Raw genomic sequence first — 16,207 nt, 5'->3', positions numbered from 1 at the left:
TATAAATTTAGGTGTATTTTTATAAAATGTCACGCCTCCACCATGCTGCTGGTTTTTCAGACATGCTAGTGAGAGTATCTATATATTTTGTAAGAGCATTTATTCACCTTAGGATTGGATCAAGACATATGTATCTACATGTTCTTATATGTATATGCAGTGCGTTTTATTGCTATATCCATGTAATTACCATATTTAACAAATTTAAACATGTAGTAATAATTTACAAAAAAAATTATGAAATCTCACATCATCTATATAGATATTCAGTAAATGATATAATAAAATCTTTTAAAATTTAGGTCCTAAAATTATTGACATCTATATAGATCAAATCCCAGTTTAGAAAATCAAGAAAATGACTTGTTGCAAGATAATATCTCAAAGGATTTGATATTACATAATTCAATAGATAGTACTGTATATTCTATTTAAGTTCAAACATTTTTAGAGGGTTGTTAAGTTAAGATAATACTCGATGTTAGTGTTTGTGTAATTCGAAAAAGATAACTAGCCATACATTTTTTGGTTACAATGCCTATTGACATTGTGTTTAGAACTTTGGATGCCTATTGACATCACTCATCAGTAACGTGAAAGGATTTTTAAGATGTTCATTAACTAGGGCCTTGTATTGGAATAAAAAGAATTAGATTTTTGTAGTATAATTATCTACAATTATGGTCAAATATTACTCCATTATCTAGAATAATGTAGTACTATTAGATATATGTGGAAAATATCTAGATAGTTGAAAAAAAATATCCTAACAATTAAAATATAAAAAAGAATAGAATAAGAGATTTCTAGAACGCCTATATATAATCTCTCTATATATAGGAGTGTTATCATTTTATACAACTTTGAGAAGTTAAAGTTTTCCTATTTCCTAAATCAAATCATCAAATCTTTTAGTAAATCATTTTTCATATTATATTCGTTCTCCTAAATATTTTGGCTTTTGTTCTGTTTAATCAATTATAATTTAAACTATATTCACTCTCCTAAAAGAAATAGTACAACTAATTTTCAAAGCACTTTTGTGTTTGCAAAAAAGCCCAAAATTTCGAGCACAATAGAATGCTCATAATCTCCTGCTCAATTTTATGCTCCAATTGATTAAATTTTGATTAAAATGCGGAGATTTGCGAGCATGTATTCGCAACATGATTTTCTGAGTGCAATGGAGTGTTCACAAATTTCTGAACAAATACAATTGCTCGCAAATTAACAAAGTCTAGGTCTGTGGAACTTATAATGAGCAAGCCTTGTGTTTGGAGAGTGCTCGCAAAACTTTCCGACAAGCTTCATACATAGCACACATGAAATTCTTAATGTGCTCGGCTCGCTATAATGGGTTTTCCAAGCACATGACATGTACCATTTTTGCGAGCACAATGGTGCTCATAGGATTTTTCTATCAAATTCCAATAACAAAATTTTAAATATGTAAAATAATACTAACCATCATCTCCAATAATTATAATAATATTTACAATAATACTACTTACGCGTAATCTAGGTATTTCGATTTAAAAAGTTAAGATAACTCAAATTTAATTATTTATTCCTAATATAACAACTTAACTTGGAGATTACTTGATTCCATGTGCATCAATATATTTCTTGATATAATTGATAGAATTTATAAGTATTTTAATTTGTAGATTTAGTTATAATGGATAGAATTTATAAGTATTTTAATTTATAGATTTAGTTGAAATTTATATTGTATTTTAATATGTAAGTTAATTGATTGTTGTTGTGTATAACAACAAAAGAAAACATACAAATAATACTCCATATAATATCATAATTAGATTTTATAAGTATTTTTATAATCCATATAAGAAAACATTAATTTGATGCATTAATCATCTTTATGAAGAGTTCATTGTGAAAACTAGGATGGAGCCTACAGCAACACCAATGATGACCAAACACACACATGCCCAAGAATGTAACCACACACAAAACAAACATATAATTACAGAAGAGGTTATGTAAATAGGGAGTGGTATACATAGATTTGATAAAAACACAGACTCAGCGTAGTCTTGATTATTTTATTTACGTATGGTTCAAGGCCAACAGTAAGCAACTGACATTGTTTTACAGAGCATCAAAAGTGACAGTGCTCGATTCGATCTCAACACAGTGGATAAATACGAGAGAAATCGGCAGCCGATAATAACATAAGCCTCGGACATAAGGGTGATGAAGTCAGTCAATTATATTTCTTAGTAGTTTTGGGACCAATTCGCGTCGCTTCCAACTCTAGGCATTCCTGTGTTCCCTTTGCGCGACTCTGCATCCACCTTAAAGGTCAGGCCACAAACTTCGCCAGAGCTGTCAATTCTTGGTACGGCCTTCAGTTCGTTAACTGGATGCTCGTAGCTTCGGAGGCCTCCAGAAGATGTGTAGAAACATCCTGATGGATAGAGAAAAATATGAACTGCTTGATGAATGATGATATATTCAAGAAAAGGTTGCATGTTACTCTATAAAAACATTTTTCAACCAATTCTATGAGATATAGTACTAACTTGGAAAAACCTAAATTTTGATTACAAGAGACTTCTTTTTACGCCAGCATAACAACTCGGAAATCATTTACAATGCGATTCTAAAAGATTTCCGACTCCATCAAACTCCTTTTTATATATGCATCCATCTCAGTATGATAATATTCAGTCACAGTACAACAAATAGGCTGCAAAGAATATTACCATTCTCGATTTTACTGGTGATCGAGGGCGAACAAGGTGCACACGTGACATATGACAAGAGCAATAGACATATTTGAGGTGAAAGTGTGAAACTGAATGCTTAGAGGCTTAGCAATTCTTATGTAGATAAAGTTTCTCATATAACTCAATATGTAAACCTATGAGGCATTGATATGAGCCTCTACGAGTTTACCTTATGAAGTACTCATGTTACCTATTTGTACTGAGATATGGCAGCTTCTAGATTTTTCATTAGTCTCACTATTCAAGGATTGAATTAAGCATCCATTATTTCATAACAAAACCAATCATGCCATGTCTAACAAACACGCGCCTAACTCTTTTGTGTAATGTGAAGTAAACTAGACGTCCTCCTATCTATGAAAAATAGTAAATGATTCGTTCTCTCCTCATTCCCATCATAAAAAAAGTCCAGTTTCAGTAAAGCATGAGAGTAGACAACATTAAAAACAGTACCTTTAGGAAAGGGAGCAAATGTTTTTCCACAACCTTGCTTCACGACTTCTCCATCAGTAGAGAGAACGAGATGGCCATCCGCATCAGTCCCCCAAAAGAAGGGAACACTGCCATCAGCATCCTATGCCAAAACATTTAGCGTGAGATATATTGCAAATTTGCAACAAGAATCACAAGATAAGAGTGGTATTTAATGAGTACAGGATTAGAGGATCACTTACAGATGCTACAAATGCATTGTTCGAAGCAGTGTCAAAGAGGACGAAGGCAAACTTCCCTTGAATATCCCTGACCACTTGATCAGCAGGATACGGGCCTCTGTCCCTCAACGTCCTGTAAGCCTCAATAACGATGATCACCTCATTCGCCGCCTTGTTTAACCCATACTGCTGCTTAAGATGGGCGACATTTTGGATATTCCCTTCGAACAGGCAGAATATGCCGTCCACAACTGCAAACAGTCTGCCAAGATGACACACACAAATCAGAATATACCCCACAGTGATGTAAAGTAGTTTCAAAAAACAGAGGAGATTAGAGTGTGAAAAAACAAATCTTTCTAATAATCATTACGTAATTAACTACATAAATCCGATTACACATAACAAACATCACAGACAAATGCAATTCCTTCACACTACAAGTCTACAACCAAATTGACAGAATTAAATTCAAGAATTTTAACCAATTGAGTGAAGAATAATGAACAATCTAATGTTAAGACAAGAATAATGAACAATCTAATGTTAAGACAAACACTATGAAATTCCTCAGATGAAATCAACAAATTCACAAACTCATCATTTAAGATTCACATACATAAGCAAATAGCTAAGCTCAATGAAAACAACTTAAAACCTAGAAATCGGATCACTAAAAAATGCTACAAAACCTAAAAATTGAAAGAAAGAAAGAAACAAGGAAAACCTGGGGAGAAGGGGGGTTTGTCGATCAGAAGAGTAGGCCATGAAACCGGCAGAGGCGAGGTTGATGACGACAGAGCCCGGGTGTACGGACGAGAAATAGGTGGCCAAGAATTTGTCTTCCAGTGCGGGAAGCGATTCATTTTGGGCGTTCTGCGCCAATGCATCGGGGCTTTTCGCCACCGATTTGTCGAAAACAGCTAACATTTTTTCACGAAATGGACTTTTTGATTTCAGTTGATGAAAGAGTGCAAAAATCAATTAAACCGTTTTCTGTTTAAATAGGAAAAGGAAGATTGTGTAGGTCTGTGTGGTTGGACGGAAATGCCCTTTATCATTTTGTTAATTTGTTGGATGAAAAGCTGTGAATTTTTTTTATTATTATAATTGGTTGATTGTCAGTTTACTATTGTGGCCCGAAATTTTAGAGCCATTGGTGGAAATGAGCTGAACAATAAATAATTGTAAAAATAGCTCAAATATAATCTGAAAGCAAAGGGTTAGATCTTATCCAACAAAATGTGTATCAATTGTACTATGAGGGTATTAGAGGAAATTGAGATGAGAATAAAATATTGAATGTGAGGGACAGCAGCCAGGGGATCCCATCCCATCCCATCCCAAGATCTTATCCAATAGCGTGGCCACAGCTAGTCAAGTCACCTTTGTATTAATGGGATAGTTAATTGTTCTGGAGCACTGCATTTTGAAGACAAACAGCAAGATTTTATCTTTAATTAATTACTTGTGTTTATTAATCCGCCGTAGAATTCTCTGGATTACAGATCGCAACCCCACTGGTCACCATCAATGCGTATTATTATACTCCTATCACATTGAAAGGTCCATGTTTATTCTACAATGGGGAAATTGGAATTGGATTTGGACATATACAATTAGATGGCCCGAAGATATAAGAATCTCAATAGTAATAGCTAAATTTAATGGTTGGAAACAAGGGAGATGATGGTAAGATTGGGGCGGTGGTGTGTCCAATCTCTAAGATTTGAGGTCACATGTCGTATAATAGGATCGGTGGCGAATGCTAAATTTATTACAGTTTTACTGGCGTTAGAATATCGGGTGTCACTTGAATCCGTCATTGTTGAGGGGATTTGTACCTTGGGTCATATATACATACACATCTCAATAAAATAAGAAGAAGCTTATGAAGTACTCTAGTATCCGTCAGTTAAGGCATAAGAAATGTCTCAATTAAGGAAAAGAAGTAACGAAATTATAAAGACAAGGAAGGAAAGACTTAACTTATGTGGCAATTTATATTGCATTGTTAGAACTTAGATCTCCAAAATTATCCCTTCAAACGGCCTAATGAATGAATAATGATTGGAGCAAGAATTGACGATGATGATCAAATGATGGCAAGTGGAGTTTCAAGCACAAAACTTGATTGATACAGGTGAATTGTCTTCTTTCATATTAATTGGTCTCGATTGGATTAACTATTGCTTTCTTTATGTTGGTTTGATGGAGATTGATATATTTGAGGTAATATAGGTTTGCTTTGATTTTGACGTTCATTTGTTTTTATTATAGATTTGTTTGTCTTGGTCGTTGCTTTTGTTCTACCACTATTAGTTTGGTTTCCCACTTTGGATGGTTTGAACGCTTTCGTTTTATCAAAAAATTCTCATTAACGGAAAAATATTATTATTTCTGTAATGACCTACCTATACAGACCCTAAGAAATGTCTCTAAACACCTATTTTTTGCAATCTCCTGAAATTAACTAAAGCAACCCCCAATACTCTAAATCGTGGCCATTGAGTCGAATAAAACTCTCAAAAGATTACGATTTATAATATCCAAAGAAACACTCATAAATGTGTCAACAACACACAGAAATGCTAATGTAACCAAAGAATACCTAAAATTCTGCATTTTAGTCATTTGGAGTTTGGACTACTTGTCTACAAAGCAATATGCACCATCAAAATAAGATAGTTTATTATTTCAGAAAATAAATTGGAGATAATGTATTTGTAAATACATATTAAAAGCTGCCATTTTTATTGCAAGAAAGATGGGATGAAAGTTAAATATACTATAATTTGATTTCACATTCTGATTGAAGATAGTTTACAGAAAGAGTGATGCTAAATGGCCATAATGTGGTCGGCCATAAAGAGTTAATTTAGTCCATTTACATGTATAAAAAATTAGAATTACCGATATAAACTTATATGTGTGTGAATGGACTTGTGAGTTGATACTTATCTTTGAATTCCATTACGTAAAACACATTAATATCACGAATTACTGTATACGTTGAGCAACAATCAAGAAATGACAGTAGTAATAAGTTGAGCAAAAACTACGAAAGAGCAACACTAACATGTTGAGCAACATATAATGAAGATGATATAAAAGTAAAATCAAGTAGTATTAAACCAAAAATTTGAAAAAAAATCATTTTTTTGTTATTTAATTAATTTATGGCTGGCCATAATGTGGCCGCATAGCATTATTCTTACAGAAAACTAGAGTAGTGTTGATAATTCATGTATTTGTGTCTCACTGTGAGGGACTGAGCATCAAACGCGGCCGTATGCGACGGGTTTGCTGAACAATTTTCTTATGTAGACAACCTGAAGGCCGCTCAACGCAACAAGCAACACATATTCCCCGACCGTGTACCCAATCACGCGCTTTCGTGTGCTCTCATTTGCTGCACCAAGAACAATCAGAATCAACCTCATCAGGAGTTGAAGGAGTATACATGGAATGTGTTAGGAATAGCCTTACTATGGCGGTGATGATAACCACGTGCTTTAAGGTACTTCTGCTCTAATGTAACAGAGGTCAAAGACTCCCTCAGTTCAGCAATCTTGGCATTCACAGGCTCGAAATGCTCTGCAAATGTACAAGAATATGTTACTTGGGACAAAATGTAGTAATGCGGAGGCTAACAAGAGAAGAGAGACGCACGAACCATCCTTGGCTAGATCCTGTTGTTTGGGAATGTGGCCGACGTGAATGTTGAAGGCGACTGCTTCTGGCGAGTTAGATGGATTGTGGAAGCAGAATTTGTGCATTCCACTGGATACCTTGAAGTCGAATTTGTCACCGGTTGATCCCTTCAAGGAGTAGACTATACTGTTTTCAGGAGTTGTCACCTGCATCAATTCAGGATCAATAATGCTGCCTCGTTTAAGCTTTAGTGAAGCATCAAAATAGTGTCATGTCATCAACTTCTTCACTTAGCAAGCAAGAAACATGCATTCTGGCACACACAGCTCAATAAGCTTATACAACTCATTTCCACAACAATGCTAATCGAATCAAGTGAAAGAAATCATAATAACACCATTTTTTATCTTTCCTCAGTGATGTTGTTTGTTTTAAGATTGTTCAGCTAAAATCCATCAAAACAGACAAATAATTGAAAATAGCAATTATTATATGAAGACGCAACGAATTAAAACGGACTAATCCTTAAATCTATTTGCGCCACAATCTCAATCAGTCACCGCTAAAACAAGGCATAAAGAGAAACAATCACAAAAAACACATGATTACAAACAAAAGAAGACAAAAGTCTTCCATTTCCCAACTCCAACACATTCCACTTATTTAATCTCCAAATAGAATTTCATAGATTCAGATTAACCATCACCTTTGGGAGTAATGTGCAGCCACTCATGAATTGATGATATAGCTCATTCCAAAAAAAATTATCCACAAAATTAAATAAAATTAGTTCTTCTCCCAATGCAGAAATCAAACACAACGTACGGATGCTGATAATTTATTCATTAATAATTTAATATATATTCTAGCAAGAATTCCTACACCTAATTCCGCATCGAGAATACAATATAACTTCACATCGATCACCATAAACACACAATCATGCAGAAATAGATGCGTATATAGATATATAGATAGAAATGTGAGTCTAGTACCGTGAAGTCAACTCCGGGATTACTGGATCTCCAGGAAGCGTCGTGATCGACGACGACGAAGTTCCCCGACACGGTGTCGTCCTTGTAGTAAACGTATTCGTAGACGCACTCGACATCGGTCACAATCAGTGAGAGCGCCGCCGCGCGCCAAGATGCGCTCATCATCAGGAGGCATAGAAGCGCCGCCGCCTCTCCGCCCATTCCTCTCGCCATCGATTTTGCTTATTTGACTTGTGAGTCAACTCGGTTCTGTGTTTTCGACTTTCGTCATGTTATACTTTTGCTACGTGTATCGTGATGACGTGGGATGACGCTATTGGACTAACACAGCGCAGACGTGGCCCGACTTCTTATTTTTACTAATTATTTTCCTCGTAATATTAAAATTCTGAGACTATTTTATTAGTGTGACTACTAATTATTCATTGCTACTTTAATTTATTGCTAATGCCAATATATATTGTCCAAATCCGACACATTTGCATCTCGGATAAATATCCATTGCTCTGAAAATCTTAACATCTCTTTTCAAGATTTCCTCAAACTCAAGCTTCGATTCACAAAAACAAAATTTTGAAATTGACAAAAAAAAACTAAAACGTAAAATAGCACAAATAATTAAGGTATTACATAAAATAAAATGAGCAAGAAAATAGTCCAATTAGGATTTTAACCCAAGCTTCATACAATTGACATAAGCTTAAGTTTTTGTTTTCGTTTTACCTAAGGTAAAACACGTGCAACACAATCGCACTTATGGTAAAATCAAGAGAGCATGCCGATCACATTTTTCATTTTATTAAATTAATGGATCACTACACGCAAATAGTACTCCTAGTCAAAAGATGCCAAATTTGGCCGCCCTCTCTCTATCTACAAGGGTAAAAATATCATTAGTAAGCAAAATGTCATCTTCATGTCTATCCAACCTTCATCCATTTATACCTCTCTCTCTCACACACACATTAGTTGGTAAGAAGAATGGAGCACAGTTGTGAGATTCAAGTGCCAAGAGTCAAACTAGGCTCCCAAGGTTTGGAGGTAACATACATAATAATATCTCTAATGCTTTCTTGTGCTATTTTTGATGCCATAACAGAAAACCAAATGGTTCTTACCAGGCGGGAGCCTCTCCAGCATACTGAATGCTCCTCTCCCCCACGAAGCCGGAGGCCAAATACTAAAACAAGCATTCAACAGAGGCATCACATTTTTTGACACTGCTGATATCTACGGCAAACAAGGCCACAACGAGATCATGATTGGCAAGGCTTTGAAAGATCTGCCTCGTGACAGAGTTCAGATTGCAACTAAGTTTGGTCTCTTAGTCTTACCTCCTTGTTGTCTGTCTGCACAGACGTTCCATCCGAGGTTCACTGGGGACAATCAAGAAAAGAATCGGGCTATATACACCCGGTTTGCTGGCTTAGCAGCCAAGCATTCTTGCACCCCTCCTCAACTTGCTCTAGCTTGGCTTCTCCATCAGGGTGACGACGTTGTTCCCATACCTGGTACGACCCAAACCCTTACTCAGGACTTGTTGTGCTTTTACATAGATGTAAGATATTTCTCTGTACGACGCTTTCAGGGACGACGAAGATTGAAAATCTGGAAGCTAACGCTGCGTCGTTGAGAGTGAAGCTGACAGCAGAGGAATTGGAAGAGATTGGTGAAGCAATTCCAGTTGATCAAGTTGGTGGTGATAGGGATCTTGGCATCTTTACCAAGTTCGCATACAAGCTAGCAAGCACACCACCCTATGAAAAATGATACTGTCCCATCCCATCGATGAATAAATACTGGACACAAGACCACCTCAATAAACATGAAGCTTTTCATTAATGGAAGTGTTTCTTTTCAACTTTTGTATATTGCTGCAAGTTAGAGAAAGTTCTCTTATTCTTTACATTGGTAAGATCTAATCTGTGACATAAGAAGAGATGGAAGAACAAAAATGGCTATACACTCAAAGATGTGTATCAGTACCGTGTTATGTACATTTGATTATAAGAAAACCCTTCTATGCTATGCATCGTCTTTCAGCTCACCGTTCTGGAGCTTCTCAGCCTCCACTTCATCATTTATGTCCTGCATTTTGATTCGAACAAGCTTGAAATCAATAGCACGCCCTTTGTTATTTATAATCGGAGGACTAGAGAGTTTACCTCATGTATAGGTGCCGGGAATAAATTTATGCTGCTGGGATTGAAAGTAAAGGAGCTACGTTGAAATATGTGGAAAACGATCAATATTGGAATTGAGTACAACACCAAGAATATACGAATTTTAAAGTGCTTGAATGGTAGAAAAAAGGTAAAAACATAAAACTTGAATGGAAATTAGGATACCTGCGGAACAATATCAACTGCCACACATATGGAATGAAGAACTCTTCGGGGTGGATCTCTTGTTCATAGATAAACCGTAGTTGCGTAAACATCTTTGAAGAACAAATATAGCGGGTTAAGATAATAAGGAATCGTGCAACACAAGAATTATTTTGGTTACTTAATTAAACATTTTTCTTTATACCTTCATTCCTTCACCTCTCCAAGACCGGCAGTTGTTGATTATGACTTCAAGAACTTTCTCCACCGACCATTCCTCATCTATCTTCTGATTATCCATGTGGCTATTGAAGAAACTAAGAACCTGATAACCGAAGTAATGCAGAGGACATTTCTTATACATGAGGTAGGTAACACTAATTATGAAGTCCAAAACTGGAATATTCTTGGACGAATACGTACAGTAAAGATGTTTTCCAGAAGCTCACTAAAACGGGGATGATTCCGGAATGGTAGAAGAACCTCCTGCCTATGCATAATTGCATAAACAACCTGCATGTCACAGCCAAAAATATGTGATATGGAGATGAGATTAAAAATATCAGATGAATACTATATGCATGAGAATTAAAGCGCACTTTCCAATACCTCTGGATTTCTAGGTAATGCATAAGTTAGAATTGCATTTAGTATCTCCAGCACAAGTCTCAGGAAGTCCGTGTATATATGCAGTTCCATTATCTGCAGCAGCATTCCTAGTATAGGTCAATATTATACATAACTCTATTGCCATCACATATAAGTCAGATGAAAAAGGATAAAAGGACTTACCGGATCCTCCAGAAAGTTGTCTCCTCTGGCAACGGCATCTGCTGTGTTCATCTTATCATTGTTAAGCTCTGCTAGTTTATTGTACCTACGATGGAGACATTTAAAACGGGAGGCGGAAGAAAAATTAAAGAAGAGCTCCTTATTCTAGCACTGAGGAGCCAAGGACAAAACAACACAGATGTGACTCACTTTCGTGAAAGCATGTCAAAAAGGCTGACCAACTGCTGTGATGCATATGCACTCAAATGGTTAGCATATGGTGCCATATTTGACAAAATTGCCAGGCAATTTGTGTGGAGATAGATATCCTGTTGCATCTGAAATGTCAGAAACCTATATAACCACATAACTTCTCAAAATTAACTCTTCCAATGATTACAAGTTATCGTCTATGCTTGCTTTGTGTTATGGACATTAAAGATTTTAAATTCTTATAAAAGGAAAACAAAAGTTTTGAATTCAACAAGAACGTTTAGAAGATATTTTGAGGACAGCCTTCAGATGATAATGAATTAGCAAATCTAACGATATGACATTTGGAAGGATAAACTCTGCATTGTCAAAACAAAAGAGAAAAATAAGCTGAAAGCATAGCATCAAGTCTCACCCTCAGTTTAGAGAGGTTATATTTCACTGTCCTGACCAAAATTATGATCATCAGGGAACCTAGAGAAGTTTGATGAATGCGACGTTCTTGATACCATGGAACACTAGGAAGCATCTGTAAGAATAACCACTAATCAGTAAGACCTTACATAAATAAACTTAAATGGTTGAAACTAAATTCTCTTTACCAGTTTGTGAATGCTGGCATTAAAAGAGGAATCTTGGCTGAGTATAAGAAGGACTATCAGCACCATATATATATGATTGGGTGTTCTTCTCGGAGCATCATATAAACTTTCCAACATGGGAATCAACTGTAGCACATACAGAAAGTTAACATACCACGATTCACCGGAAAAAAACCGTGCATCAGCACAAAAATGTAAGATCAACCAACACAAACTTTTCCCTAATTAATCATGAAGTAGTTGCAGAAACTCTCTGGACTATGATTCTCATTATTCTCAGATGTTACAAGATAGCCATGGAAAGAACATGTAGCCGTACAATAAACACTTTCCACAGAGAACAATTTGATATTAATACAATAAAATCAACTATTTTACAGTAAACGTACTTAGTCATGACAGTTAGACACCAGTCATTATTTCAAACTATCATCACATATCCATGTTTTATGTTTTATATGAAACATCAAGAAATAATTTCTTCAGAAATCAATTCATACCAGTGTATCCAAATCTGTTCGCACCAAAATATACTCCAAAAAGTATGAATTTCCTTGCATTAGAGAATAAAGCAACAGGAGAGATGCTTCATCAGACAAGCACCTGAGAATAGAGTGAAAATAAAGTAAAAATGCACTCAATAAAACACTTAAACTGAATATATATTCACATACAAGATCTCAGAGGTGCATTGCAATGTGTTGGCACAGAGAGAGTCTTGAGCCCATATAGTAGTAGCCTAGATTATAGATTGCTTAAGTCTCAATTGAAAAATAATAGCACCCACTAGATCTGAAAGATGAACTAAATAGCAACAGCTATATTAGTGAGGCATTTATGCAGAATGCAAAAACTGAGGGCATAAACCAGGTTGAAAATCATCAACTGTAAATATTTCTAATAAGAAGCCACTAAAAACAAATTTTCTGAAAACAAAGAACGTTATATATTCACACAATAGCATTTCAGAAGATATTTACCGATATAAAAAGTAGAATAAGAATCCCATTAGCATTTTAACATTTGCTATAATTTATAACTTCGATTTATATGTCAAGTACAAGGCTCTGGAAACACTCACATGCCAAGAGTGTCATACAGAGAGGCAAAAGGTAGCCTCGCTGTAAGATCACCAGGTGCATTCCTCTCATCTTCAGTGTGGCTGACTGCAGGTGAACAGCTCAAAAACTTCAGCACTTTAAATATTATAATATCATTTGATTGAGAGAATCTGGAAAAGCCCGGGATCATACATTCAATATCTCGCACATTCTCTACTGCTTTGCAGAAAGGGTTTTCGGAATAATATGTTTCTTCCTCCGGGTGACACTCTTCCTTACAGAGGGAATCTGAATTGCAGTTGTCATCTTTATCCTTCAGAGAAGGATCAGACATGCATTTACGGTAATTAACAAGAACAAGTATGACATTTAGACTCCTTTCTGCCAATGAACTTCTTGAAGCTTCATAATTTGAGCTGACTAAGTAATTAAGGGGCAGCAGCATCAAGTTTGCTGCAAACACAAAAATATTTCAGTCATGACAACCAAATTATAATTATTGGGTTCCAAGAGTTTTCATAATAAACCAATATGCAACGGTAACAGAAAACAAAAACATCAAATCACAGATAAACTTAATAATCGATAAAGAAAATGTTTGCACCACACTATACCAGCTGCAGAGCCAACTCTCCTCAGTACACCAAGCTGATTTGCTTCAGAAAACACAGAATAGAATAAACTGCTTAATGGAACCCTGGGCTGAATGGTGTAATTTAGTAATAACTTGTTCACGACCAAATCAACCAAAGAACTTTCCTGCAGAAACAACAGGCGGTTAAAAATAGAAAATAATTAGATAATGATGATGGAAGCATGTGCCACTTGAATCCACCTGAGTCATTGCTGCATCAGCAAAAGGGTGTTTCTCATTCAGTCCTGGTGATGGCCCAGAGAGAAGTTGAGTCGACATGGCAGTCAGCAAGAAGTTAAGCAGCTCATAATGTAGAAGGTATGTTCCAGGTCTTATTCAGAAAATTTGATAAAGTAAGAAAACTAAAATAGAAGGCACTGCATCAACAGACATAAAACATCAGCGTCATACCTAACATCAACTCTGGCAATGAAGGTGAGCACACTGTACATGACACGGTCTGCAACGTTTTCACCTGAGTGGATAATGTATAATAGTAAAACAAGAGACACTAAATATTTTGTCAGGAAATCAACTGTAACTGGAAGGTGGAAATTTTGGAGAGTGTGTTCATGAATTTAACATATAGACATTCACCAGAATAACTAATGAAAAGCAAAACTAAACCAAATAAGAGTTAATCTATGCTGTATTTGTTATGAAAAAGAGCATATATATGCGTAATGCAGTATAAATTATTAATTTCTCCAGGGGAGACAAATTAGAAAATGAAACAAAGCAAAACAACATTGTGACAGTATCATGTGAAAGGGGGAGAAAACCTTATGTACAATATAGAATTCTAAATTAAATTGACTAATGCATAAGAAAATGAACCTTTTGAAAAATTATTGGGAATCGGCTCAGTTTCATCCAGCAATAGGTATAGTTCTTCAAAGTTGTCACTCGTTGCACTCTCAATGAGATACTTCAGAAAAATGGATGATAAAAGTAATGCATTAAGAGACTTAGAGAAAGCTGGAGATTCCGCAGCAGAGGCATCATCAACACACTCTTGCAAGCACCACGATAGGTGTATCAAAATCTTCGTCAGGTGCCTTGTGTCACAATTGTTCCTTGCTGCAAGCAAAAATCACAAAGCAGGCTTTGCTCTTAGCTCAAATGACTCAGCAGCTCGGATGCGGAATTCATAATACTTACTACCAACTACCAGCTATTATAAAAAAAGAGGGGGAAAAGTGATCAGTTAATTTGTACAGGATAAAATGTTAACTACTATCTTATATTGCAAAATCAAATTCCAGATGACGTTAGATTTCCATTGCGCGATATGGAAGAGAACACACATGAAAATGAATTTAAAAAACGTAACACAACTAACGACCGGTCGATCACGCCGAAAAACAAAAAAAAAATACTACTATAAAACATTTGCAGCTAAGAACAATGCGTAAACCACAACAGACGATGAGACGAAGAGAAAAACGCACACACCGAAGAGATGGCAAGCTTCGAGGACGCGATCGGGGGCCCAGCGAAGGTCGAGTTGCAGGTGGAGAAGCTTCTGCCAGTAATCAGAGGCGAGAGGGAACGATTTCTCGCCAACGAAGGCCGCAATTAAGTACTCAGCCGACTCCACTGCGCTTCCCAGCCGCGGCGTCGATGGCGCTCCACCCATTCCAAAACCTACAATACAGCTACACACGTAAACGCGATACGAATTCCAAAATGTGTTCGGATCCGAACAAGCGTAACGACGACGAAGGTTTTGACGAGGTAAACGGGTTTCGCGAGAGGAAAATTGGATTATTTATTACGGTTGAATTTTGGAGGCCATGGATATGGATGGCATGTCGAGTCAAGTGACGGTGGAAGAAACAATGGCACACTGCTCGTTTATTTTTATTGACGGAATTGCCCCTTGCGCCTGCAAACTTAGGCCATCTTCAATGCGATATCTTATCCGTCTCATAACCGTCATCTCTTAATTATTCATGGGTCCCACGGTACTTTTCACTCCATCTCTTAACTAAGGGCATCCATCGGCGGACATCCCAAAAACACCTCCTGCCACGTCATAAGGACTTCCCACTCCACTGCCACGTTATAAGGACATCCCACTGCACAGTGAGGAACATCCCCGACGGACTTCCCACAATAATAAAAATTCACAAATTCACCAAAATTAAACAATTTACGGAATTAAAATTTCGACACAAATAATAAAATTCAACGAGTTGTATTTATAGAATTTTCGAAAAAAATAATAAAATAATCGGGACGTCCGCAAGGACGTTGCCACGGACGTCCCGGGAACGCCGCAGAACTCCGGTGTCCGCAACGGACGTCCGTATCCGCGTCACCTTTGCACAATGGCGGACGTCCGCCGGGACGGGCGCCATTGCGGATGCTCTAAGAGACGGCACCTGCATCCCTTCATCTCTTAATCATCTCTTAATCATCTCATCCCTTAACTATTCATTCAATTTCATTTTTTTATTTCCAACAAATTCAATTAATAAAAACACACTTCATTAAATAAAATAAAATTATAATTTAAAATCCTAAAAAAAACACATAATT

The 16,207-nt window shown here is 36.3% G+C and overlaps 4 protein-coding genes across 4 annotated transcripts; 1 reads left to right on the top strand and 3 right to left on the bottom strand.

Annotated features, from left to right (window-relative positions):
* Nucleotides 1-2,028: 2,028 nt before the first annotated feature.
* LOC121805823 (stem-specific protein TSJT1-like) lies at nucleotides 2,029-4,395 on the bottom strand. The gene is made up of 4 exons (XM_042205833.1): nucleotides 4,134-4,395; nucleotides 3,428-3,668; nucleotides 3,207-3,327; nucleotides 2,029-2,431 (listed from the first exon to the last, which is right to left on the bottom strand). Exons 1-4 carry the CDS (start codon nucleotides 4,334-4,336, stop codon nucleotides 2,241-2,243), a joined length of 756 nt encoding a protein of 251 aa, XP_042061767.1. The 5' UTR covers nucleotides 4,337-4,395; the 3' UTR covers nucleotides 2,029-2,240.
* A 2,152-nt stretch (nucleotides 4,396-6,547) lies between these two features.
* Nucleotides 6,548-8,286, bottom strand: LOC121805293 (transmembrane emp24 domain-containing protein p24beta3-like). Its single transcript, XM_042205100.1, has 4 exons — nucleotides 8,056-8,286; nucleotides 7,083-7,266; nucleotides 6,896-7,003; nucleotides 6,548-6,818 (listed from the first exon to the last, which is right to left on the bottom strand). The coding sequence occupies exons 1-4, from the start codon at nucleotides 8,266-8,268 to the stop codon at nucleotides 6,685-6,687; spliced, it is 639 nt and encodes a 212-aa protein (XP_042061034.1). The 5' UTR covers nucleotides 8,269-8,286; the 3' UTR covers nucleotides 6,548-6,684.
* Nucleotides 8,287-8,966: 680 nt separating this feature from the next.
* On the top strand, nucleotides 8,967-10,102 carry LOC121805294 (perakine reductase-like). The gene is made up of 3 exons (XM_042205101.1): nucleotides 8,967-9,088; nucleotides 9,177-9,566; nucleotides 9,644-10,102. The coding sequence occupies exons 1-3, from the start codon at nucleotides 9,037-9,039 to the stop codon at nucleotides 9,823-9,825; spliced, it is 624 nt and encodes a 207-aa protein (XP_042061035.1). The 5' UTR covers nucleotides 8,967-9,036; the 3' UTR covers nucleotides 9,826-10,102.
* Nucleotides 9,878-15,491, bottom strand: LOC121805292 (dymeclin-like). Its single transcript, XM_042205099.1, has 18 exons — nucleotides 15,119-15,491; nucleotides 14,501-14,743; nucleotides 14,075-14,138; nucleotides 13,865-13,994; nucleotides 13,644-13,788; nucleotides 13,222-13,482; nucleotides 13,050-13,134; nucleotides 12,469-12,571; nucleotides 11,969-12,094; nucleotides 11,782-11,895; nucleotides 11,364-11,482; nucleotides 11,175-11,259; nucleotides 10,992-11,084; nucleotides 10,806-10,895; nucleotides 10,588-10,707; nucleotides 10,404-10,495; nucleotides 10,221-10,275; nucleotides 9,878-10,143 (listed from the first exon to the last, which is right to left on the bottom strand). The coding sequence occupies exons 1-18, from the start codon at nucleotides 15,300-15,302 to the stop codon at nucleotides 10,081-10,083; spliced, it is 2,172 nt and encodes a 723-aa protein (XP_042061033.1). The 5' UTR covers nucleotides 15,303-15,491; the 3' UTR covers nucleotides 9,878-10,080.
* Nucleotides 15,492-16,207: the final 716 nt, after the last annotated feature.

The sequence above is a fragment of the Salvia splendens genome, chromosome 5 (genome assembly GCF_004379255.2).
Source record: "Salvia splendens isolate huo1 chromosome 5, SspV2, whole genome shotgun sequence".
Lineage (NCBI taxonomy): Eukaryota > Viridiplantae > Streptophyta > Magnoliopsida > Lamiales > Lamiaceae > Salvia > Salvia splendens.
This window is presented reverse-complemented; position numbering and strand designations above follow the sequence as displayed.